Source organism: Symphalangus syndactylus, chromosome 3 (genome assembly GCF_028878055.3).
Source record: "Symphalangus syndactylus isolate Jambi chromosome 3, NHGRI_mSymSyn1-v2.1_pri, whole genome shotgun sequence".
Lineage (NCBI taxonomy): Eukaryota > Metazoa > Chordata > Mammalia > Primates > Hylobatidae > Symphalangus > Symphalangus syndactylus.
Window position 1 is genome coordinate 18,860,962 of NC_072425.2, and position 24,764 is coordinate 18,885,725.

The window sequence follows — 24,764 nt, forward strand, 5'->3', positions numbered from 1 at the left end:
TCCATCTAACAAGTGCCAAAGGCATCACTAGGTCAGGAGAGTGTGAGCTGAGGGCAGAGAGACCTGGGTTCAAGGTGTGACCCCTTGCTGTCCTAGGTCTGTGACCTTTTGGCATTCACTTAATTATTCTGAGCTTCAGTTTCCTAATCTATGAAAATGGGGAGTTTTCCTTCCAGTGTTACTGAGCACATCAGGATCAAGTGAGGCCTCCTAACGATGGTTCAGTAGGCGGCATGGCGCCTGCACACTCAACAGCAGCTGTTCCTTCCCTCCCAGCCTCACCGTCATCTCAGAGTGGTCTCCGACAGGCAGGCAGTTACACTCCCAGGCCTAGTGCTGGGTGCAGTTTCTCCTCTGCCTGCACTTGGCTGGCTCAAATAGTGAAATAAGAAACTGCATCAACATTTAATCATGAAAGCAAAAAGTTTATTCATGTTTGAAACTACATATAACTACCACGAGGAAGACTTTTTCAATCCAGGGTGTAATCCAGTTAGAAAGGAACACGAAACGTTTTTAATACATTAGAATCACTGCCACAAATTATTTTCATGACTCAATCCGTTTCAGAATCGCATACAATACAAAAAGAGAGAAAGGAGAGGGGGCCCCATTACACAGGGTGAAATATACAGTACTGAATACTGAAATCTGAATGCATCACAATTAGTCGCTGTTTTTTTTTTTTTTTTGCATGGATTAGTAATAAGATGAAGAACATTCAAAATGTTTCTCAGTATTTACAACAGTTTTACTGATCCTGTGTTGAATTAAGACCCAATGTTTCCACTCTCGGTTTTTTAAAAGTTGCAAATGCAACCCTGATTTTTCTTTTAAAAGATTACAATGTACATTACATTTTATGAAGGGAAACAAAGAGTTAATTACAAGATGCAAAAAGATAAGAAAGAGACAAACTACAGCGTATTGTTCAGAGGTAGTAAGTGAGCACTCTAAGCTACAGAACATGTTGAAATTCTATTGGTTTGTATGAGTTCGCATGAGGTAATAAAGCTGTGTTTTGATTGGTGGGATGTATAAATACTCTTTTGCTACACTATATACAACACTCCAGAGAGCAGGGCCTTTTGCGGATGCCCAGAGGACGTAGCAAACCTTGACAAGTCTGTGCAGCACCCAGTGCACACCGTAAAACCCCAGACGGATCGATCTCGTTTTCACCTCTATCAGCAGCAAGTATCTTCGTCTCTCAGAACGATCTGGATCCATAATTGTATTACCGAGCAGACTCTGGGCACTGGTGCTTTCAGAGAGAGAAACGATGCTACCAGTCTCTGATCTAATTATAACATAAGAGTTCTGAACACAAACGTGACGAGAAAGATTCTTAAACACAACCATCATTAACAGGGATAGCCAAACAGCTCTTTATTCCAACTCCATTAGTGATATGAAAGAAAGACAATCCAAGTCAGTAATGGAAATATGCAAGAAGTTCAATTTAGGTGAGGTGAATTTTTGCATCTGCTTTAACGGTTGAGGTTTAGTGTATATTGTACTTTTTACCCTTAAGGCCAAGTAATTGGCAACTGTGAAACCATTAATGTAAAATATTGATAATAAATTATGATAAAATAGCTACAGGACTGTCAACAATGTTAAATCTTGGCCTAATTGGATAAAGTGCTTTTTTTTTTTTTAACATTGTGTGTTTTTAAGTATAAATACAAATGATTATGATTCCTTAAAAAACAGATTTACCAAGTTCTCTAATAAGACGAGGTTTTACAGTAAAGCTGTAGATGGTGGGCTACAAAAACGCTTTCCTTTTCCTCCTATTGCTCTGAATGCACTTATCAAGGCATGTCAGCTCAGGGAAAAGTGTGGCCAGAGATTAGTTAGAGGTATCCGAGTGCACACTTCCTGGGCCTTCTGTAGGAGAAGTCACAGAAGATGGAGTTGTTGCGTCCTGCCAGCCTCCATTAGCCTGAAAGGAGAAACACAGTTCAACGGGTGCACGTCTACATATTAATTCTACTCCCCAATTTAAAACACCCAGATGACAACATAAGAGCAGAGATGCATTAGCAAAATGTATTTTCTAAACCCACTGTGGCAGGAGTTGGCAGCATGTGTTAAAGTGGGATTAAATGCATGTAAAACAAATCCATCCCATCAAGTAAAGACTTGGCAATAAATCAACATGCTGAAGAAGGGCTTCAGTGAGGCCCATGCTGGCATCAAGCTCGGCCTTTGATCTGCTGGTAAAACTAAAGTGACTCAAAAAGAAATTTCTTAAGAAGGGAGCAGTGGAGAAGCTCAATGCAATGCCTCAGTGAAACCCTGGGCTCCATGAAGTCTAAACTTCACTGCGGCTTACTCATCATTTCCACAGAGAAGCAGTTGCCCACCCTTTTTCCATACACGCCTGACAGCCAGCTACTGTAACCCTTGGAAAGTGAAGGCCAGAATTTCCCTCCAAACAGGATCTTCCAGAATGAAAATGCATGAGCCGCAGAGCAGCACACACTGTTAAAATCTGTATTCCAATTATCTGTGGCTGAGGCTCCTATTTGGGATGTTGCTCCCACCTTCCACATGCTGCTGGCCCTTCCTGCCTCAGACCTGCAGCAGCAATAACCGTACTCAGAAACAAATTTGCCTTATGTCTTGGCCTATAGTGGCAATTGCTGAAATCAATGTCTGATCAGATTTCTGCTGTGGCAGACAGCTTGTCACTACATATTTTTATGTCAGTCAAGAATAGGGAGGTGCCAGCCTCGTGAGTTGGGGAACACTGAGTGGAAGTGACGGGGCAGGCCTTTCTGGAGAGGGGGCGAGGGTGAGCTGGCTCCCCGTGCCTGCAGCACCAACCACCCTCTGCCTCCATGCTGCCCCCAGAACCAGACCTCCCACACCAATGTCAGGGTGGGTCATAAGGTGCCTCCTGCCTCCCTCACATCTACTTGCAACTTCCTCTGCAAGTCCATCCAAAATGCCCTTTTTCAGGCCTGGGCTGCCAGGCTGCTGAGAACTCTGTCTAGATTCCCTGCCCAGCCTGGATACAGCTCCTACATGAGCATGTGGCAGCCATTGTTTCTTCTCCCGTGATCACAGTTCCTGGAGAACTCCCTGTCTTCTAATTCACTGCAGAGTTGGCATGCAAAGCACCTTTTCTACCTCTATGACCTAACAACCCCACAGAGATGACCAGACCCTACGGGAAGAGGATTTTCCAGGCTTGAGGCATATCAAATTCAGGTTAGGAAAAACAAAAGGAAACAGTATCAAAAAAAAAAAAAAAAAAAAAAAAAGCTATGGTGGTATTGTTTTAAAGCCTCTGTTTTGCCAGGTTGGTAATGACATGCTCATGTGTGTTCGGTGGACTCTCAGAAATCCTCTTCTCTAAAAGGTAAGCTGTTTTCCCCCTCAGGTATGAAAATCTACTTAGGATAAGACAAACTCTCACACAGATACAGGTCTAAAGATATTCCATCTGAAGTAAACATCATTCTTCTTTTATCCAAATTTATAAACAACAAATGTACAATATTTTTACCCAGCGTGGCAGCTGGAGGAGAGGTTGTCAGCAAGCATTCTTTTTTTTTCAAAATAAATTAATCCTTACTCTGGTGGTTTGAGATTATGCACTGTATTATACAACAGTGCCTTATCAAGCCTCATCAGTGAAGATGGAATTCATGTCTGTAAAATGCTGCAGGCAATCACAGTTTCATATTTTATCATGTTGATAAGGATATCGCACATTCTCTGAAGCATTTCAAAACACTTAAATGAAAAAGGAGAAATGCAACTAAAAGCCTTTTTATATGGTTTGTTGTGGGTTATTATGAGTTATTTATAAGCCCAAAAAGAAAGATTTGACATTTCAAATGTAAAAGATTTGAGTATTTAATGGTCCTTTTTTCCCTTTACAATTGAACATCCTCAATCACTTTTTAAATCATTAATATTTACTCTCATACCAAGCCAAGGCCCTAAAAAGGGGGAATTTTGCACATTTTCTTCCTGAGTCTACTACCGTGAGCTGGGCAGTTAATTTCCTTCCTAAGTCTAGAACCCCAGACTCCATCCACCACACCCCGCAGCACCCACCACAATGACCTGCTCCCCTGCCCCCTTCCCCCTTTTCCAGAGCTGTGTGTTTTGCCATTTTCCATCCATGTCAGTGGATGGAAAGGTAAAGTTGTAGTGAAGTAGTTACAAAAGTTAAAATTATTTCCTCCATAATTAAAATTGTCAAATATGTTGTGCATCCCACATTGACAATACAGCAAGATGCTTTTAATAACACAATTATTTGTTTAGCTTGGTTTGTTGGTCTGCCTGGGATTCTCCAAACTTACCACCTTCACCTGAGTTCCGTTTGGGAATTTTTCCTGCTGCCTGGTTCTAAGATAAATGACCTGTTTTCTACTGTCTCCCTGGAACACAGCACTGATGGTAGGAAATGGCGTCTTAATGGGCTGATGCTTAAGTCCCTGCTGATGACAGGACACCAGCCACTTCTGGGCATCTATGAGGACTTCTAAAAGTATCTAGGCAGCATCAAGCATTTAGGTTCTTAAAATAAAAGTGCAGCAAAGACGCTGCCTTCCCTACCTGCCAAGAAGATGAGAAGCCAGGTCAAATGGCTATTAATTTCTTTATTAGTCACTGTTTACCTGACACTGTTCTCCTACAGCTGGCTCCCTGGAGTACTCACATTTAAATTATGTGGACTGTACAGTGAATTTCCTCCAAGGCCATCACTGTAGCCTCCCGTCTGATTGATAACATGACGGAGGGTATCCACCTAGAAGTGAGACAAAACAAAATTCATCATCCCAAATCTATTAAAACGTCATCACTTACAAAAGGAAATAATTTGAATTATGTGTGCCACAAGGGTTTAACATGTTCAATGAAAGACAAATTTATCAATCAAATGTGACTGGCAGAATTTCAACGATTCTTTGCATATTTAAACTCACAAATCTTTGTTTTTCATACCAGCCAAACAATAACATCTTCATGGCAATGCAACCTTCCATCTACAGCAACCAAATGGATGTGGCTGTGGGTGAAAACCTACTTAGAATTGTGTATATGGAATTATCTCAACTCTCTCTCTCTCTCTCTCACTTTCTCTATGTCTCATACACACACATCTAGATGTATAAAAACTATATGAGTAGTTCTGTTCTCAATTAAGAGGACAAGAAAAGAGTAGAAATTATACAGTTATAATTTAAGAACTCAGGTTTTTGTACTCTAACTTAAGAAATGAAACAGAAACATGTTCTTTAACCATATATACACTGGCACACTCAATTTTTCTGTTCTATTTTGTGACAAAACTAAGATGCACCCAACCCCTCTCCATGAGCTCAAGCCAGAGCCGAATGCATTCACAAAGTTTATCAGGTTTGAATCATCACAAGTCACTGTTCACTTGACTTCTCATTAAATTAAATGGTGGGGCAGATGGGTCCTGTTTGGAAGCACCCAGCACAGGTTCTGCATGGATGTGTAGACCACTTCCATGGGGTCAGAGGAAGGAGTTTTGAGCCCAAACCCTACCCTGCTAGAAAGGCCCCACTGGGGCATTTCTCCTACCTGTGATTGCACATTGGCTCCGACTTGGGACCCTTGGTAAGAATCCCCATTCAGACTCTGCATGTTCATGAACATGTCCCCAGAATTTGGGAGGTTAAAAGAACCAGAAGAACCTGGAAAGGAAAGAGTTAAGTAGCTGAATAACAGAGAGCTACATACATAATCCTCAAAGACCTAGAGGCAGGGAGAGGAGAAAAAGTACAGAAGGGAAAGGCTGTGCACAACATAAAGCATTTCCAGATCTAAGAGGATGGAGAGTAACTCCAGAGTGTTGGGTCCTGTGAGTCACTCCACATCTAGGAGAAGTCCCATCAATGGGGAAGCCCAAACTTAAAAAACAAAAACAAAAACGAAGAGACAAATCAAAATAAATTAAAAAGAAAAAATAAACCAAAACACCCAGCAGCTGGCCTGGACCCTTCCCCTTGTTTCCACTGATCTCCAGGATTTAGTCATTACACAAGCTTGTCAACATGGCTAACTGTCACGGTGGACTGCCACCCAGAGAAGAGACTTTTCCAGGAGCTCTTTCTTAGCTATGCATGTGCCTCCCTCTCCTTTCACCTGTTTTTATGTGCCATTAAAAAGAACTGGGGGGCGAGGAGACAAGACAAAACAAACAAAAAACCCCCTACTTTCTGAACTTCTAAAGATATAGTTAAGAGACCTTCTCAGAAAAGCCCCTGGAATTACTACTCAAGTCCATCTGTTTGGACTAGCCGCACATCTTTCATTGTTATTCAAGTTCCCTGAAATTTTAAAGTATTTCTAACCCCCTCATAAATGTCACATAAAATGCAGCCAAAATGTACCGGACAAGGATCCAAGAATCTTGCATGCATGTATTAAGCACCATAACCCTCACAGCTATCCACCTGCTAAGCATGCCATCAGCCCCGCTCAGACAGTGCTGCTGAAAGGCAGAGAAAGGACAGCGGCACTGGGCAGAAAGCACTGCCGCGCTTCCCTACAGCATTCCAGCTTCCTCACACACAGCAACTGCTGCATTTCCCACATTTGCTATTTCACTCTCCACAGACCACTACTGACCCTAAAGTGGTATCTGGAAAGAGATAGCTAAAATAGTCATGAGCGATAGCACTCTGCCTAATTACTGAACTGAAAGCCACTACTAAGTGTAAAAGTTCCATAATCTACTAGTGAGTGGCATTCACTGTGAAGAGTGGGTTTACAGGCTCTGGCCTTCCACTCATTCACCCATCTCAAGAACAAGCCTGCATTTGAGCATAAATCTTCCTTTTTAGTCCACTCTGTCCTCAATATGGCTCTTGTTTCCTGGCCTGTGGGACAGGGCATTGTGGCATAAGGCTGCCTGGGCCAGTTGGGGAGCGAGCCCCCAGTACGCACCGGAATTTGGTGTGGTGGGCGAATTGGTCTGGTTGTTCTGCACAGCTGCTGCTACTGCGTGTGCAGCTGTCACGGCCGTCTTTGCAGCATAGAGGTTGGCTTCTTCCTGAAACTTGCCAATATTCTTCTTGTACCTGATTCGTTTGTTGCCAAACCAATTGGATACCTACAAATTGCAGGAACGTGGAGATGAAGGGGAAGAGAGGAAGAAGTAATCAAATTCCAATAATACCTGTTGGACACCAAGGCAATACCTTGGGAGACACACAATTCCTAGCCTGCAACCTCACATCCTATGGATCATGCATAATGGTTTTAGGCGTTATTTTCTCTTTTGGCAAAACTCTCACATTCTTTTGGAATAACGCTGCTTTCTTAGAGTTGGCCACAGTAATACCAAAATGGCAGGGAGCACTGCTCATAAAAGATACCCAACTGCTATATACCGATTAGTATATAAATAATCAGGCCCCCAAAATCAGGCTGAAAAGCTGAAGGAAATATTTGCTAAGTTAGGTAAATAATAAGAAATACTTGAACATGAACGACTTCTTTTTTGGGTCTAGAACAATTTTGGCAGCTGTATAGTAGAATCATGTTTGGTCTGCTGAAAAGAGTAACATCAATTAATAATGGATGAAAAAACCCTTTGTCTTCTGCCTTAGAAAATACTGCATGTCTGCCAAGATGGCTGCTCAAGCTCTGCCAGTTAACATGTGGGAAGGTCACAACTTGAAAACTCAAGTAATTCCAACCAAGTCAAATGCAAACATAGAGGAGCAACTCTAATGTCATCAGGTGGAATATATTTCTTTCTTTTGCAAACTTCTTATGATGTCAGCCGGTGCAAATGGAAGAGAGATTTCTACAAAGGATCTTGGCAACAGGCAGATTTCATCACACTTGAAGGAGAGCAGAACTCAGCCCCAGAATCATGGCTCAGAGTTACAATGTGTTCAGGCACCTGTAATTGAGCTATATAAAGAAGCTAAAAGCCACATGGCAATTTAAAAGAAAGTATACCCACTCGCTATATAAAAGGATCTGACCTCTCTTTTATTAAAGTAACAGTTTAAAAATACTTTTCAATAATTTCTTAATAATCTGTCAAAGGGGCATATTGCTGTGATATCAGGCTGGGTGGGGCCACTGAATAATACCCTGAAGGTATTATTCTTAACAGCTATTCATAGGGGCCCTGAAGAGACTTAAGGAGTAGTATGTAGTTTGACGCCTTCCAACCCAATTTACACTGTGGGCACCCCTTTTGACCATCTCTGCCAAGTCTTTAATTGCTTTGGAAATAGAATTCTCATTCTTCAACCTGTGGCACTCATCCTTCTGGAAGGAGCAGAGAGCCCTGGCAAGGGAGCCATGTGAGGAAGACAACATTGGCCTTGCTGCTGCCCATATGCTGTCCATCCTGGGGATCATGGGGTGCAGACATGTGCACATATACACATGCAGGCATACTTGCCGAGGACCCATGCAGCAACCATGAGCATAGGTTCGTCAGACAGAAACAAGCCAAAGCCCATCAGGAAGTAAATGTGCTACAGATCAGCACTTCCTAGCTGTTTCTGTTCCACCATCTTTTTTCCCCCTAGAAGACTGTATGTATCCCTTCTTTTCTTCATATCAAATAGAGTGGCTCTAATAACTATCATTTGGTGAATGACCATTATGCAGAGCACCTTGCATACATTTTCTCATTTTAATGTGAACAATTTCAAGGGCTAGGTGGTAGATGGGAGTAGTTATACTGGTATGACACCAGTCCCAAATCCAATGGCCTTGTCTCTCTGACTAGTTTGACCTCTCAGCAGTGTCTGATACTTGTAATTACCACCCCTCTTGCCTAGAGCAGGCTTTTACATGGTGTATGTGACATTATACTCCTTCTCCTCCAACATCTGCTCTTCCCTGATACATGAGAGAGACAGAGAGAGAGAGTTTTCTCCAGGACTCAGCTCTTGGCCCTCTTCTTTCTTGCACCTAGAGCAACCTTATCCATATTCAAAATTTCAATTATCCTCTCTGTGTGGATGACTCCTAGATTTTTTTTTTTTTTTTTTTTTTGAGACACAGTCTCACTCTTCCGCCCAGGCTAGACTGCAGTGGCGCTATCTCAGCTCACTGCAAGCCCCGCCTCCTGGGTTCACACCATTCTCCTGCCTCAGCCTCCCAAGTAGCTGGGACTACAGGCACCCGCCACTGTGCCTGGCTAATTTTTTGTATTTTTAGTAGAGACGGGGTTTCACCATGTTAGCCAGGATGGTCTCGATCTCCTGACCTCGTGATCCGCCCGCCTCGGCCTCCCGAAGTGCTGGGATTACAGGCGTGAGCCACCGCACCCGGCCGAATGACTCCCAGATTTATAGTGAGTTCTCATTTTTAAAGAGATTTCCATATAGATGTTCTGCCACAACTTCCAATTCAATAGGTCTAAGAGGAAGTTGGGTGCCCTCTAAGCCTGTGCCACCTCCTCTATATTTTCTTTGTGGTCCTGATCTCTCCATCTCCAGAGATGTGGTACTCACTACCTCACAAAATCCCTGCCTCCATTGTTGGATAGTCCTAATGGGTATATAGTTCTCTTTATTCTGAACTACAATCTGGTTCCCTTTCCTTTCCACACATTGGTCCTACTTCCAACATCTGGACTGTCACAACATTAGGCCTTCAAGCTCAGCCCCAAGGGACCTCTCCATCCTACTATTAGCCTTCTTGGCCCTCCCTTCCTTGAGCCCCATATGCTCACAGCAGGTGTGCATTATAACTGCATAGGATGTGGCAATAGGAGGAAGTTAGGAGAGTATATAAGCGAGGAAGCCATGAGGGCCTGAGCCAGGCAGAGCAGTAGGAGTGGAGAGGGCACATATCATGGAGGAGGAACAGACAGAATCTGGCCACTGACTAGCTCTGGAGGTCAGTGGAAAGGGACAAGCCAGAGACAACGCAGGTGTGGTGCCCAGGCCTTGAGCAGGATGGAGAGAGATACTTGGGAGGAATTTCTGCACCAGGATAAATCAGCCTCAGTGACCATTAGAATCCATACCAGAATTATGTGATTCTAAAAACAGAAAAGTTCTAAATCAAGATTGGAAAAGGACTATAAAGGTATGGGTTCTGATTACGCTTGTTAAAGCACGTTCTCTTTGACCTTACCTCATGTTTCCCGAAGCACACTCTCAGCTCAGGAGACAGAGACCTAGAGCTGGCTTGCAAAAAGCTCTTTTAATACATAATTATCACTGTAGCTTTTCTGACTGACTGTCAGGCCTTAGAAAGAGTTAAATATTGAACATATTTATAGTGCAAAGGAGGATAGTCTTGGTTGAGAGGGAATCTGGTATTTCTTAAGCATAATTAATGAAAATTCCCCAACTCTGAATTTAGCAACAAAGGCCCATCTTAGAATTCTCTTCTTCCAAACAATTCTCTGTTGGATTCAGTACTTTGTAGTTAATATTACCTTGACAATCAGAGAAGCTATAATACATTAATGAAACCTAGCCTGGAAAATCAGATTACAGCTTTATTAACAGTTTCATAATTGAGGAATCTCTGTACCATCGAAGGTCTCATCTCTAGATATGTAAGAATCCTCTGTTTATGCATACCCCTGGACCAATCAAACAACAGTCATCACTAATAAAGGTTTATTTAATTCTCACAGTAAAATTTTAATATCACCAGCAGCCTGGGGAAGCTTTAGCAAGTGGATTTGCTTGACATCAGATCGTTTTTATTCTGCTAGTCCCAATACTTCTTAATCTTTAATATCAAGGCAATTAAAATTAATGGCCACTCATCCGAAGCTACTGTGGGCACTGTTTCCTTGACATCAATTGTTTGATGGGATTACCTAGAGGTTAAACTAACAAGCAAGGTTTAATTGGAAGCAATGAAAGAAGCAGTGATCATACGTTATGTTTAACCTGCATAACCACATCTAAATGAATATCTAAAAATGTTAAACTATTTCTCAAATTAAAATATGCACGTCACATTCTGATATTACAGATTTGGGTATTGCAGCAATCAGCTATTAAGACCACACTGCTGCAACTGAGATGGGGTAATTAATGTATCAATCGACACCTAAATTCAGGATTTTTTTTTCACCTTTTAAAAACAGATGGATATAATTAGTTGCAAAATAAGCCCTAAGCTCACCCAGTAGGAAGCCTCAAAGGCTGCAGGTCATGGGGCCCCTCCTGCACAGAGCTCACAGTGGGGCCAGGCTGTATGCGCAGTTCATGAAGGCGAGCAGAGCTTGCTCCATCTCTGAACTGGAATGGTCTGTACAGTGGTCCCAGAATAGAAACGCAGGCAGGAAATTGGTGAAGGGAAAGGGACTACGCTGTCCTGTGCCTCTCTGTTGAGCCGCATATCAAGGATTCATGACTTTGGATTGTGCCCAAGGCAAAGGGCCATGGAAGAATTTTAAGATCAATTAAAAATGAGAATAAAAGCACAAGTACTCTCCCTCTTCTACTGATGTTCATTGTTATCAGCCCCCAGACCGAGCCTCTGGTGATTAGGAGAATGAGTAGTGCACATTATGCAGGCCGCTGATTTTCTGGAACTTTTCTGCAAGGCCAAGGAGCAGCCAGAAAGGGCTCTGGTCTCTCGCATATACTACAACCATGTATTTCCCCCACGCAATTCAGCTATAGATTGCCAATTGCTTTTAAAAGTAAAAATGCTTTCCACATAACACAATAACTAGAATTCACCTTTTACATAGCTTTTTTACCTTCTTCAAAAAGCTTTTACTCATTATCTCACTTAAAACCTCTGACTTGGCGGGAGTTGAGTCAGATGTGGGAAGTATCACATAATGGTTACGTGCTTTGGACTCAGAATCCGGTTTCAAATTCACACTCTGCTATTTACTAAGCTGAGTGACTTTGGACAGATTGTTTTAGTTATTTTAGTGTTTCCTTTCCTATGAAATGAGAATAACAATATAAATAGTAGTATCTTCCTCACAGAACTGTTGGGTGCATTAATGGCTTTGGCACATACCATTTACCTGGTAACTATTAGCTATTACTATCACTCATGTTTCATCAAGGAAGAAACGAGAGATCCAGGCCACAGCCAAGTTGCCCGAAGTGGGATGCAAAGTGGGATGGATCTAGAATTCAGCCCTAGGACGCCCCGTCAGCTTTTCTTTTTTAAATAATCAACTGTGAAATGCTTACCGAGCATCTGCTATAGTCAACACTGTGCCAGGTGCTGTGGGGAGATGAGAAAATAAACACATGGCCCCTGCCTGCCTGGACTTTACAATCTGGTTATAAAAGCAATGCTAGCCACTCAGAATAATTAGCAACACTTGCAGGATGGTGATGATCTCATGCTGAACCGCACAGTGCAGACTCTAAAAGCAACAGGGATTTGGAGGAAGAGACATCCCAGCAGGTCTGAGAAATCAGAGGAGGCTTCTGAGGCAAGGTCAAACTTGAACGGGACCTCCGTTTCAATCCAATTCAATTCCATAGTGCTTTTATTGAAACTCCACAGGTCAGAAGCAGAAAACTCTAATAGCTCATGTGGCCACAAATAAGCCAAAAATGCAAGCCTGCCTCCCTCTCCCTGGACCACTCCGAGATCCCAGAAACTTTTAATCTCTTCTGTAACTTAATTCCCTTTTCCCTTCTTAACCTCTAAACCCCCTTTTTATAGTGACAGAGGGAAGAGAAACCCATTCTACAGAAAAAGGAGAGGAAAAATCAAGAAGTTTTTCTACAAGAGGTAGCATCTGAGAGAACATTTCTGTCGGGGAAGGAGCGGGCAGTGAGGTGGGGAAGGCATTGGTACCTGGGGAGGAGCAGGAGCAAAGCACCTGAAGGGCTGGTGGGTTCTGGCTGAGGAAGAGGAAGGAGGAGAAGCTCTGGGCAAGGGAAAGCCTGAAGAGGGGCTCGCAGGTTCTCCCCAGGTGTTACTGCTGAGTGCAGGGGACAGAGCTGAAACGGAGCCTGAGATCTGTAGCAGTGGAGTTCAGAAAGGGTTCCAGTGAGGCTGCCCTCCCATCCATGTGCCTGTCCAGGGTCATTGGTCTGCACATTTTTGCTGTGCAAAATTCCCCCTAAATTAACTTTTAAAAATCATGGACCCTCTCACACATTTTTCCTTCCTTGCACATTTTCTAAGTTGGCATCTACAATTTTTCGTACGTCTACATGGTTGTAAACAGTGTCATTCCAGTATGTCATACCTTAAAATAAAACCGTAACACTATTCTTTAAAATGTATCCAACCAAATATAAATAGCACAGCAGTTTGATACCATTATCCATTTAAAAAATACATAGGCCAGGCATGGTGGCTCACCCCTGTAATCCCAGCACTTTGGGAGGCTGAGGCGGGCGGATCACCAGGTCAGGAGATTGAGACCATCCTGGCCAATATGGTGAAACCTTGTCTCTACTAAAATACAAAAAATTAGCCAGGCATGGTGGTGCACGCCTGTAGTCCCAGCTACTCAGGAGGCTGGGGCAGGGGAATTGCTTGAATCTGGGAGACGGAGACTGCAGTAAGCCAAGATCACGCCACTGCACTCCAGCCTGTCAACAGAGTGAGACTCTGTCTCAAAACAAACAAACAAAAAAAACATAAACTTGCTCTTCAAGTCAAAAATTTTATGTTCTCCTTTTTGTTCTTGAAAGTGTATTTCTAGTTCATTTCTCTCCCATATTATCCTAATGCAATATACTTTTATGCTCTACAAAAGGAATATATGGAAATTGAAAATTTGAAATTGTTTTTATTTCCTGTAATTATAAGGCTCTACATGTTTAATATTTCCTTCTGGACTAAACTATCATTATAGTTAGTTTAAAACTAATCAAAGCAATACAAATACTTATTTTGATAAATAAAAATATACTTATTTTGACCATCAAATGTAGGTTTCATCATACATGCATTTCTTAATTGGGAGCGGGGTGGTTGTACAGTGCTGATTAAAGGAGGTTTGGTTATCACCAATATTTCATATTGCTCCTGTTGGGCACCCAAGAGGGTCTCATACTTCGGGGCAATGAACCAGGTGGGAGTATCCCGTTCTTTCATAAAGTGAGAAAAGGGCAGGTAGGAAAGGGCAGGAAGGGAAAAGAAAACCAACACAATGTTTCCATCACAGCCACTTTCTGGGGCAGGTGGATTTTAGGAAGGAGTACACATATACGTAAGGAAAGCTGGCCAGTGAAAACCTTGAAACGGTGCATACCTGAGTCCTCTTTGGAAAACCTTCAGCTACTCTGTAAAGTATGCATCCCCCCAAGTTTGCAGAGTGCTGCCTTAAGTGATCAGGCTAACTCTGGTTACATTTTAACTTCTCTATGTGAGCACAGCATGGGAACCCCTCATACTGGGTATGCGTAAAGACTCATTTGGGTAACCACTTCCATGTGTCACAATGACCTTTTGTAGCTACACAGACAACAAATCTGTCAGCTATAGGATCTTTTAAGTTCAGATTAAAGAAATAAACCTAAGGGGGGTAGATACAGTTTACTTATTTTTTAGCATAACCTTTCTGGAGAGTAAGCCAGCAAATATTAGCATACACTTTGCCCAGATTACTAAAACTTATCTTGAGAAAATATTTACAGATAAATGTACAAAGATATCCACTACAGTCCTACTTTTTCTTTTTTTGAGACAGGGTCTCGCTCTGTTGCCCAGGCTGAAGTGCAGTGGCACAACCACGGCTCACTGCAGCCTCAACCTCCCAGGCTCAAGAGATCCTCCCACCTCAGCCTCCTGAGCAGCTGTGACTACAGGTACCCATCACTATGGCTGGCTAACTTTTATATAATTTGTAGAAACAGGGTTTTGCTATATTGCCCAGGGTAGTCTTGAACTCCTGAGCTCAAGTGATCCGCCTACCTCCCAAAGTGCTGGCCCCTCAGTCCTACTGCCCCACCATGCCTGGCCCCTTAGTCCTACTTATTAATAGAAAGAGAGAGAGACTAAATTTATAGCACATTTGTATAATGGAATATGATTACTTATTAAAGATCATGTTGAGGGGAAATATTCATTGACAAATCAAGGGGAAAATATTCATTATATACTATAAAAAAGGAAGAAAGGGCATTTTTTTCTTTTCATACACCATGAGTCTTTTTTTTTATTTTGGTAAAAATACTCAAACACTGACATACATAAATGTAGGTATATACACAAGCACAGGAAAAATGTACTAACATGTGACTATCATGTACAGTGGGGTTTAGAAGTAATTTCTGTTTTTGTGTTTCTTGTGTTTTCAGATATCATCCAAATTGTTTCAGATCAGCAAGTATTAGGATTTTTTAAATTAGAAAAATATACATTTTAATGAATAAATTAACAACAACAATAGAAAAAGCACTGGAAAGTCACTTAACAATCTTTATGAGTTTAAGTGCCAGGTCTTTTGCTGGGACCCAGAGCTATACGAGTGACCAATCCCATTCCTGTACTCTATCTGAAGGGCATGGTTGACAGGTTTGAGAATTCTTAAAATAATTAAAATCAAACATTTGTAAATCTCAAGCCACTGAAATTTCCCAAGCAGCTTTGCATCTAAGAAAAATTCCATGTTCAAAATAAAAAGCTAAACCATCTATAATGTCTCTACAGTCACTGAAAGCCAATTTATTAATTAGCTTTAATTGTATCTTACGTTTCAAATTTTGTCGCTACATTTATTGATCGTGTTAATAACAACATTAAATAAAAGAGAAAAATTATTACTTAAAGGCCGCCTCCAAGAGGCAGAAGTGCAGAACTTTGTAGTTCATCCTTGGCGTTGCTTCCGTGCATAAACTGCGTCAGGGAGAGGATCTGCACTTGTTTGGAAAGAAGCAGCTGACACTAAAACATCATTATTGAAATTAAACTGAAAATTTATGAAGCACAAATCTTAGAAAAATTTGCCATTGTGTTACCCCATGTTTACTTGTGATGCATACTTTATGTACTGTGCCTAATTAAATGCAACAGATTATGAAATGTTGAAATGCTAAGTCATGTATAATGGAACATGGCAGCATATTTACATGGTAAACAATTTTACCTCTAACAAACAGTTTATCCCTATCAATGTTTTCATCCCCATTATATGATTCAATTTGAAATGAGGGATGGAAGCCAGATACTGCTCAATTTTTAAAGTTAATGGTGTTAATAAATTCTAAATTTCACACCAGTCCTCTCCCTCCAGAAGGTACGGGTTTGATACAGTTTCTATAAGGACAGAAAGGCTGGGCATGCTGTATACACACACTGTGTGCATTCCTCTAAGAACTCGGAGGACATCTGGATAAATGGGTTTGAGAGCCAAACGGACCTGTGTGTAAATCTCGGCTCTGCAATTTCCTGCCTATGTTACCTTACACAAGTCATGCCATCTAAGGTTCTGCTTTCCTGGTCTACAAGGTGGGATAATGATACCTCCTCCTCATGGGGCTGTTGTGAACATTAAATGAGATGGCATGTTAAATACATAGGACTGTGCCAGGGATGTACCAGGCACTCAGTAAAATGTTAGTTTTCCCTTTTCTTAAATCAGCAACAACAAAACCCTCTGAAGGCCAATGGCATACACGCCATGCTTGCTTCCTACAGTGCCTACAGTCAGGACCCCTTTTCCCAGGAGCTTCAAGTTCTGGGCAAGCTGGTCCCTGCTCCCAGTGCTGGTGAGCCACTGGCAAGAGGGAACAGTCAGCAGCAAGAAGGGAAAAGGAGGTGAACTCCTGCATACCTGAACAGAATACAATTCCTACCACAGAAGACCAACAGCTCCCATCTGCCACACTCCTGCTGGGCTATTGTTCTGCACAAGTACCTGACAGTGCTACCTGTATCCCTTCTCATCCCTGCCCCAACTAAGCAGGACAATGCACTGGACCTAGAATTTGCAGGAAACCTGAATTCCAATGTCACTTGTGCCTGTATTTAAACAGTGGTCATTTGCAAAGAGCTCATTATGAGCCAGCTCTGTACTAGGAACTCTGCATGTATTGTCTCATTTAACTGTTACACAGACCCAATTCTACTGAAGCAAAAACTGAGGTCAGAAAATTTATGTAACTTGCCCAAGGTTACAAAGCCCGTTTCATTATGTCTTACCTGATAAAACTTGTTTTCTCTTAATACTTAAAACAAGTTTCAAAAAATATTCTTTATTCAATGTCATTTCTTTTTCATTGTATTAAATGGTGAGGTCTACAAACTTATATTCTACCTTTTCAATGCAAAATATTTCAGCTCCTTCATGGTTAAAATGTGGGCTAGCCCAAGAATCCACACAATTTTTTTTCTCTTCTAAGAAAACAAGTTGCAAATTTGGCCAAGCGCAGTGGCTCACACCTGTAATCCCAAGACTTTGGGAAGCAGAAGTGGGTGGATCACCTGAGGTCAGGAGTTTGAGACCAGCCTGGCCAACATGGTGAAACCCTGTCTCTACTAAAAATAAAAAAATTAGCCAGGCATGGTGGTGCACACCTGTAGTCCCAGCTACTCAGGAGGCTGAGGCAGGAGAACTGTGGGAGAACCTGGGAAGTGGAGGTTGCAGTGAGCCAAAATCAGGCCACTGCACCTCTAGCCTGGTTGCAAATTTATAACAACTGACTTGAAAACCAACTTTTGGAAAACATCCCATTTTTAATGGGAGAACTGAACAAATAGAAATTCAGTTTCCATAGCATTTGAAATAATTTAAAACAGATTCACTTGTCAAGTACAGTATTTTTTTTATTTGAGGCTGTGAAAAATTTTATTGCCATAATGTGCTGACACCCTTACAGTTCAGCTTTGCCCTTTCTACTCTGCATGATAGACTGATAACTGCTAGTGACATTCACAAAGAGGCTCATCTGCAAAAGTGTATAAAACGTCAGCCTTGCGGCCACAGTACATAGAAAATGGATGACACTGTTCCACTCCCTAAAACACGTGCTGAGGGGTGCCTCTAAATTACCACAGACAACGTTTACAGTTAAGAGTTTTTTTTTCTGGCCGGGCGCCGTGGCTCACGCCTGTAATCCCAGCACTTTGGGAGGCCAAGACGGGCGAATCACGAGGTCAGGAGATCGAGACCATCTTGGCTAACACGGTGAAACCCCGTTTCTACTAAAAATACAAAAAATTAGCCGGGCGCAGTGGCGGGAGCCTGTAGTCCCAGCTACTCGGGAGGCTGAGGCAGGAGAATGGCGTGAACCCAGGAGGCGGAGCTTGCAGTGAGCTGAGATCGCGCCACTGCACTCCAGCCTGGGGCACACAACGAGACTGCATCTCAAAAAAAAAAAAAAAAAAAAAAAAAAGTTTTTTTTCTTTGAAATTATTTTTCTCATTAGAAAAAAAGTGTGGTAGGTATACAACTCAATAGTTTTCCTTCCTAGGCTCTATGGAAAGCCTCTTTGACAGATTTTGAAACACTGACACCACAACTGTGGAAATGCCTCCCATCAGCTACACTGAAAGGTGGAGCCATCTCCCACGCAACACAGCCGCATCCCAGAATGAATGCACGGAGCACTCCAAATAACGATGGGCCAGACTTTTTGTCCTGACAAGTTTCACGTAAATCTAATCCCTGTAAATGAAAACATCAACATGCATTCAGTGTCCTATGAAAAGAAATCCTACAGTCACGCCTCTTGTTTAACGGAAACGCTTATTTATTCAACCACCACTCCTTACCACATACCCACTGCAGTTTTCTTTTCTTTTCAAAAATCCAGAAAACTTTCATTTAATTGTTAAAGTGGGTATACCTATCCTCAAAAAGCACAGTAAGCTTTCAACATAGATAATTAATTCTCATCAAAAATGAATCTCATGCATTTTTGGAGTAAAGAATTATATACATATACATATATATATGTATGTATGTATGTATGTATGTATGTATAAACGGTAGGTCCATCAGAGACTAAGAACAGACACACCCTCATGCCCCTCCCTGGCTCTCACCTTTAGGGAGCCTGTGAATACTTACCACGCTAGTTTGCTGGATGTCAGAACCTTTGTTCCCTCTTTCTTTTGGATCCTTTACAAGACTCTGTATGCTCGGCAAGAAAATGTAGGTTGAATGGATGACAACTGGCATTTAATGAACATTCCTGAGATGCCAGGCCCTGTACTAGGCACTCTTCATACATGATTTCATCAACCCCTGAATCCCCTGAGCAAATTATCATTATTCTAATTTTATAGATAAAAAATGGACTCATTAATTTGCTCAAGGTCACACTGTTACTAAATAGTGCTGGAGCAGAGTCTGAGTGACTACTCTGCCTTCCTACACAGAACGTACAGTCATCTGAAGTTAAAGTACCAGTTTATCAAAATAGATGATATGAAAGGACGGCACTGGATGGGTACGGTGGCTCATGCCTGTAATTCCAGCACTTTGAGAGGCCGAGGCGGGAAGATTGCTTGAGCTTAGGAGTTTGAGACCAGCCTGGGCAACATGGTGAAACCCCATCTCTACAAAAAATACAAAAATTAGCCGGGCATGGTGGCTCATGCCTGTATTCCTAGCTACTTGGGAGGCTGAGTTGGGAGGATCACTTGAGCCCAGGAGGCAGAGGTTGAAGTGAATTTTCAGTCTTTTGCTATTACAAAGACTGTAGCAAGAAACATTGTACATAGATAATGTGCTTGTAGATTAAATTCTTAGAAATTGACCTACTGTGCGTGTGTGTGTGTGTGTGTGTATACTGTGTATAGATACACACACACGTATATACATGCACATATATAGATATGTACAGTATATACATACATACACATACCACATACACATTCATGTATATATAATATATATTTAAAGCTATAAATTTCTTTCTAAACATGGCTTTAGCTGTATCCCATGAGTTTTGGTATGTTATCATTTCACTGTCATTCAGTTATTTTCTAATTTCCATTGTGATTTCTTCATTAACCCAGGGGTTATATTGCTTAATTTCTAAACATATGGAATTTTATTTGGTTATCTGTTATTTTCTAATTATCTGTTTGTGATTTCTAGTTTAATTCCACTGTAGTCAGAAAACATACTCTGTTTTAAACTGCTTAAAATTTATTTATTGAGAGGTACTTTATGTCCCAGAATACAGTCAACTTTCAAAGTGTTCTATAAGTGTTTAAAATTAGAATGTGTATTCTGCAGTTGTTGGATGTAGTGTTTCTATGTATGTCCATTAGATCAAGTCTGCTAATTGTGGTGTTAAAATCTTCTATATCTGTGCTACTCCAAAGTGTAGTTCCAGAACCATCAGCATCAGCATTAATCTGGGAGCTGTAAATTGCCAGCCCCACTGCAGACACTTTGAATCAGAACCTCTGGGAAATGGGGCCCAGAAATCTATATTCTAACAGCTCTCCAGATCATTCTTATTTATGTATGCTACAGTTTAAGAAGCACTGTTCTATGTCCTTACTGACTCATATGTATGTGTCTGTTTGTTCAGTTACAGAAAAGTGTGAAAATCTCCTATAATGATTTTGAATTTGTCTATTTTTCTTTGAAACTGTGTAAGTTTTGCTTTATGTTTTTTGAGCTTCCTTGAAGTGCTCTTTATCTGATATTATTAGATCAACACAAACTTTCTTTCGGCTATTGTTTACATTTTTTCATACTGTTATACTTTCTATGTCCTTATATTTTAAATGTGTCTCTTAGAGAACACATAATTAAGTTTCATTTGTAAATCCTGACTCTATTACTTAGAGTATTAAATTCATTTACTTTAATGTGATTACTGACATATTTAGGTATAAATCTAACATCTTACCAAGTACTTCCTATTTACTTCCTGTTTGTCCCACTTACTATGCATTTTCTCTTTTTTCCTTGCCATCTTTTAGACTGCTTATTTAAAAAAAATTATTCTATGTCTTTGTCTCTCTTTATTAGTTTGAAAGCTATATACTATTTTACTTTTCTTTAAGTAACTACCTGAGAGATTTACACTTTCTCAACTATTCAATTCTAACATTAATTGGTACTTTTTCACTAATTGGTACTTTTGCCATCTTTCCCAGAAAACGTAAGAGTCTTAGAACACTTACTCTCCTCTCATAACTTACAAGGCATTATTATTGTGTATTTTAATTCTATACATACTGTAAGCAAAATAAGACATTATCTTTATTTTAAACAGTACTATTCACTTAGATTTACATACATATTTATCATTTTCTTTGCTTTTCTACTCCTTCCTGTATCTCCTACCCTGTATCTGTAATCTTTTTATTTCTGTCTGAAGAACACATTTTTTGTATTTCCTTTAGAGAGAAAATGAGAAAAATTATTTCAATTTTTGACTGAAAATGTCTTTATTTCACCTCCACTATCAAAGGACATTTTTGGCATGTACAGAATTCTAGGGTGACATTTAATTTGATTCATCTCTTTAAAGATATCACTCTACTGTATTATGTCTTTATTGTTTCAGTTAAGAAATCAGTGGTCATTCAATTGTTGTTTTATTGAAGGCAGACTTACTTTTCCCTCTGGCTGCTTTTGTTTCAACCATGTTTAGTGTGGATTCCTATTTATTTATTCTGTTTGGGGGACTGGTGTTCTTCACGAGTCTAGGGCTTGGAATTTGCTATGGGTTTTGGAAAGTTTTCAGCCATTACATTTAAAATATTGCTTCTGACCCATTCTCACATTTGCTTCTGGGGCTCAAACACATTTATATTAGACTTTCTTACTGTATCCTCTATGTCTCCTATTCTCTGTCTCCCAATTTTTCTATCCTATTGTCTCCGTATTCTTCAATTTCATTATTTTCTTGTGACTCATCTTCCAGTCCACTGATTTTCCTTTCAGCAATGTCTAATCTGCTTTTAACCCAATCCACTAGGTTCTTAATTTTGATTCTAACATTTTTATTTGACCCTTTTTTTTATGGTTTCCAATTCCCTGACAGAACTGTCCAGTTTGTCTTTCCCCCATTATAGATATTAAGCATAGTTATTTTATAGTCCATATCAGATTCCTTTATTTCCTATACTGTTGTGAGTCTGTTTCTATTGTCTGTTGTTTCTGCTGGTTTCTGTACCAGAAACGTTGTCATGTTGTCTTGTATATCTGCTTTTTTCTCTGATTGGGTGCCCAGTTTTTTGTTTGTTTTTGTTTTGCTTTGTTTATGGAAACAACTTGAAGCCTAGGATGCTGCTATCTTTCTCCACAAAAAAATTTTGTATTTGATTTTTCCAAGCACCTATGAATAGCAGCAATCCAATGTCAAGGAATAAGGTATTCTAAGGCAGAATAGCAGATCTTCCATTAGGGTCTAATTCTGATGCACTCGCTGCTAAGATATAGCCCTAGCAGTTTAAGTCCTAACCCAAAGCAAAGGGAAAGAGGCAGCATCCCTTAGCAGGTCTAGACACCAATTCACACCTTTTTACCCCTGAAAAGTTGTCTAAAGCCCTGCTTAAATTCTCAGCCTCTTAGCTATTACCTTAGAATTGGCAATGGAATCAGGGAAATATCTTTTCCCCCAGCCTTATTTTCTTATTATCTGCAGGTTCCCTGGGCAACTTCATCCATTCCCAGGGCCTCAACTAGTAACTTAAGTGAATGACCTCCAAGCTGTATCTTTAACCTTGACCTTTCTTCTGAGTTATATTTCCAAACTGAACATTTCCCAACAGATGCCGAAGGCAATGTGAACCTAGCATAACTGCTGCCAAGCTTTAATTTCCCCTCCATCAAACCAGCTTTTCCTTATGTGTTTCCTATATCAGTTAATAATATCACCATCTTCAATAAATGTCTATGTGCTGGACACACTGTGCTAGGCCTTAAGAATATAAGGGTGAATAAGATAGTAGTAGTTCTGGCCAAAATCGAGTTTACCATCTATCAGGGGAACAGCATTTAACAAATCATTATTTAGTTACAATCATGGGGAAAAGAAGTTATGAGAATATACAATGGAGGATAGGAACTAGAGGTATCAAGGAAAGCCTTCTTGAAGAGCTGACATTTGAAGTGAGCTTTGAAGGAGTAGAAATTAATAAGATGTCTGTATGTGTTTGGCAGGGGGCAGGGATAAACAATTCCAAGCAGGAGAAACTGCATAACAATAATTACTATTATATCTTCACTTACTCTGATAGTCACTCTGCTAGGTGCTTTACACATGCTTTATCTTACTGAAACTCCCATAACCCGAGGAAGTACATGCTATTTTTTTTTTCTTTTTGAGACACAGCCTCACTCTTCTGCCCAGGCTGGAGTGCAGTGGCATAATCTAGGCTCACTGCAAACTCCGCCTCCTGGATTCAAGTGATTCTCCTGCCTCAGCCTCCTGAGTAGCTAGAACTACAGGCATGTACCACCATGCCCGGCTAATTTTTTGTATTTTTAGTAGAGACGGGGTTTCACCATGTTGGCCAGGCTGGTATTGAACTCCTGACCTCAAGCAATCCGCCTGCCTCAGCCTCCCAAAGTGCTGGGATTACAGGTGTGAGCCACCATGCCCGGCCAGTACATGCTGTTTTTATCCCAACTACACACTTGAGAAAAGGAGGCACAGTGAGGTAAAATGACTTGCCCAAGGTCACTGAGCTAATAAATTGGGGAGGAGCTGGGGTTTTAGTACAGGCTTGTCTGAGTCTTCACAGTCTGTAGCCTTAAGTCTTATAATAAAATCCCCCACCCCCCTACATAATAACAGGCTCCAGACTTACTAAACTGTTTTCCTAACATATCTGTTTTTTGCTTCTGAGTTTCCTCTGCTTAGAATATCCTTTCTCCCAAAGTCTTGTTCATCCTTCTCCAGGTTCTACACATCATCTTCTCCAGAAGGTCTTTCCTGATCCTCTCAATAGAAAGTAAACCCCTCTTTGTACTATATTCCGCACATGGCATCCGTTTGTGCCTGTGTGCTTCCTCAGGTAACTTTTACATTGTCAGTAACACATCTCTCTGTTTCCCCCAACAAATTCAATATTTCTTGGGGAGAAGAACCCTATCTTACTGACCTTTCTTTGCCACAGTGCCAGGCATAGTGCCTGACATATAGTAGGCACTAAGTACCTATTGAGCAAATTAGGAAAATAGCCAAAAATCCCAGTAAGTACCCTTGGCTAGATCAAATTAACTTATTTAAACTGTAGTTTCTACTCTCAAAACCCACACTTATTTTAGAAAAATGTGTTCAACAGAAGAATTGGGAGAGAAGGAGAGAAGTCAAAAGAGAAGAAACAAGGAAAGCCCAAGAGCATCTCTGGAGAAGGTTTCTGGATGCAAACATCACAGTATCAACAGAAGTGGGAAGCCAGGAGGCTTGAGCATGGAGCCTGTTCTGACCCGGTGTCTTCACCTTTTGGACTACATTGTCTATCTTCTGTTCACTCCTCCCTATCTGCTCTCTACCCTGTCATGGGCCCCAGGAGGCTGCCCTGGGTGCCCTAAGGCTTCTGGCCAATAGTAGGCACTGGCGGCAGATGGGAAGGGAGAAGAGTGAGGTCACAGTATTTAATCCCCTGACTCCTGCACTATAAGGCTGCCTTTTCTCAGGTCTCAGTCATTGGCCTTCTCCAGACACCTCCTCTGTCTTGAGATCTACTGACCCTTCCCTCATCTCTTCAGGCCAAGTGGGTAACAGAACCAATCACTAGTATTATCCTTTGTGGTTTCCCTACACTCTGCCCACACTATTGTAAACAGTCACTTGCTCAGTGACCTTGAGCAAGTCGTTTCACCTCACTTATAAAGTGTCCTCCAATTATTCCAGTTTGAGTGTGACATCTGTTTTCTGCTGGGACCCTGGCTTATATATTGG

The 24,764-nt window shown here is 41.1% G+C and overlaps 1 protein-coding gene across 5 annotated transcripts in view; it reads right to left on the minus strand.

The window, feature by feature from the left end:
- Positions 1-404: 404 nt before the first annotated feature.
- The window catches only part of PBX3 (PBX homeobox 3), a 227,080-nt gene continuing 202,720 nt past the window's right edge, over positions 405-24,764 (minus strand). The window contains exons 6-10 of one of the 5 annotated variants that reach the window (XM_055271068.2): positions 6,949-7,114; positions 6,456-6,458; positions 5,605-5,693; positions 4,688-4,777; positions 405-1,948 (exon numbers count right to left, since the gene is read on the minus strand). In XM_055271068.2, coding sequence (XP_055127043.1) covers positions 1,856-1,948; positions 4,688-4,777; positions 5,605-5,693; positions 6,456-6,458; positions 6,949-7,114 — 441 coding nt within the window. In that variant the 3' untranslated portion in view covers positions 405-1,855. Of the gene's footprint in view, positions 1,949-4,687; positions 4,778-5,580; positions 5,694-6,455; positions 6,459-6,948; positions 7,115-18,952; positions 19,016-24,764 lie in introns of all 5 variants that reach the window. The other 4 variants (XM_055271067.2, XM_055271065.2, XM_055271066.2 and 1 more) reach the window with 4 other exon arrangements.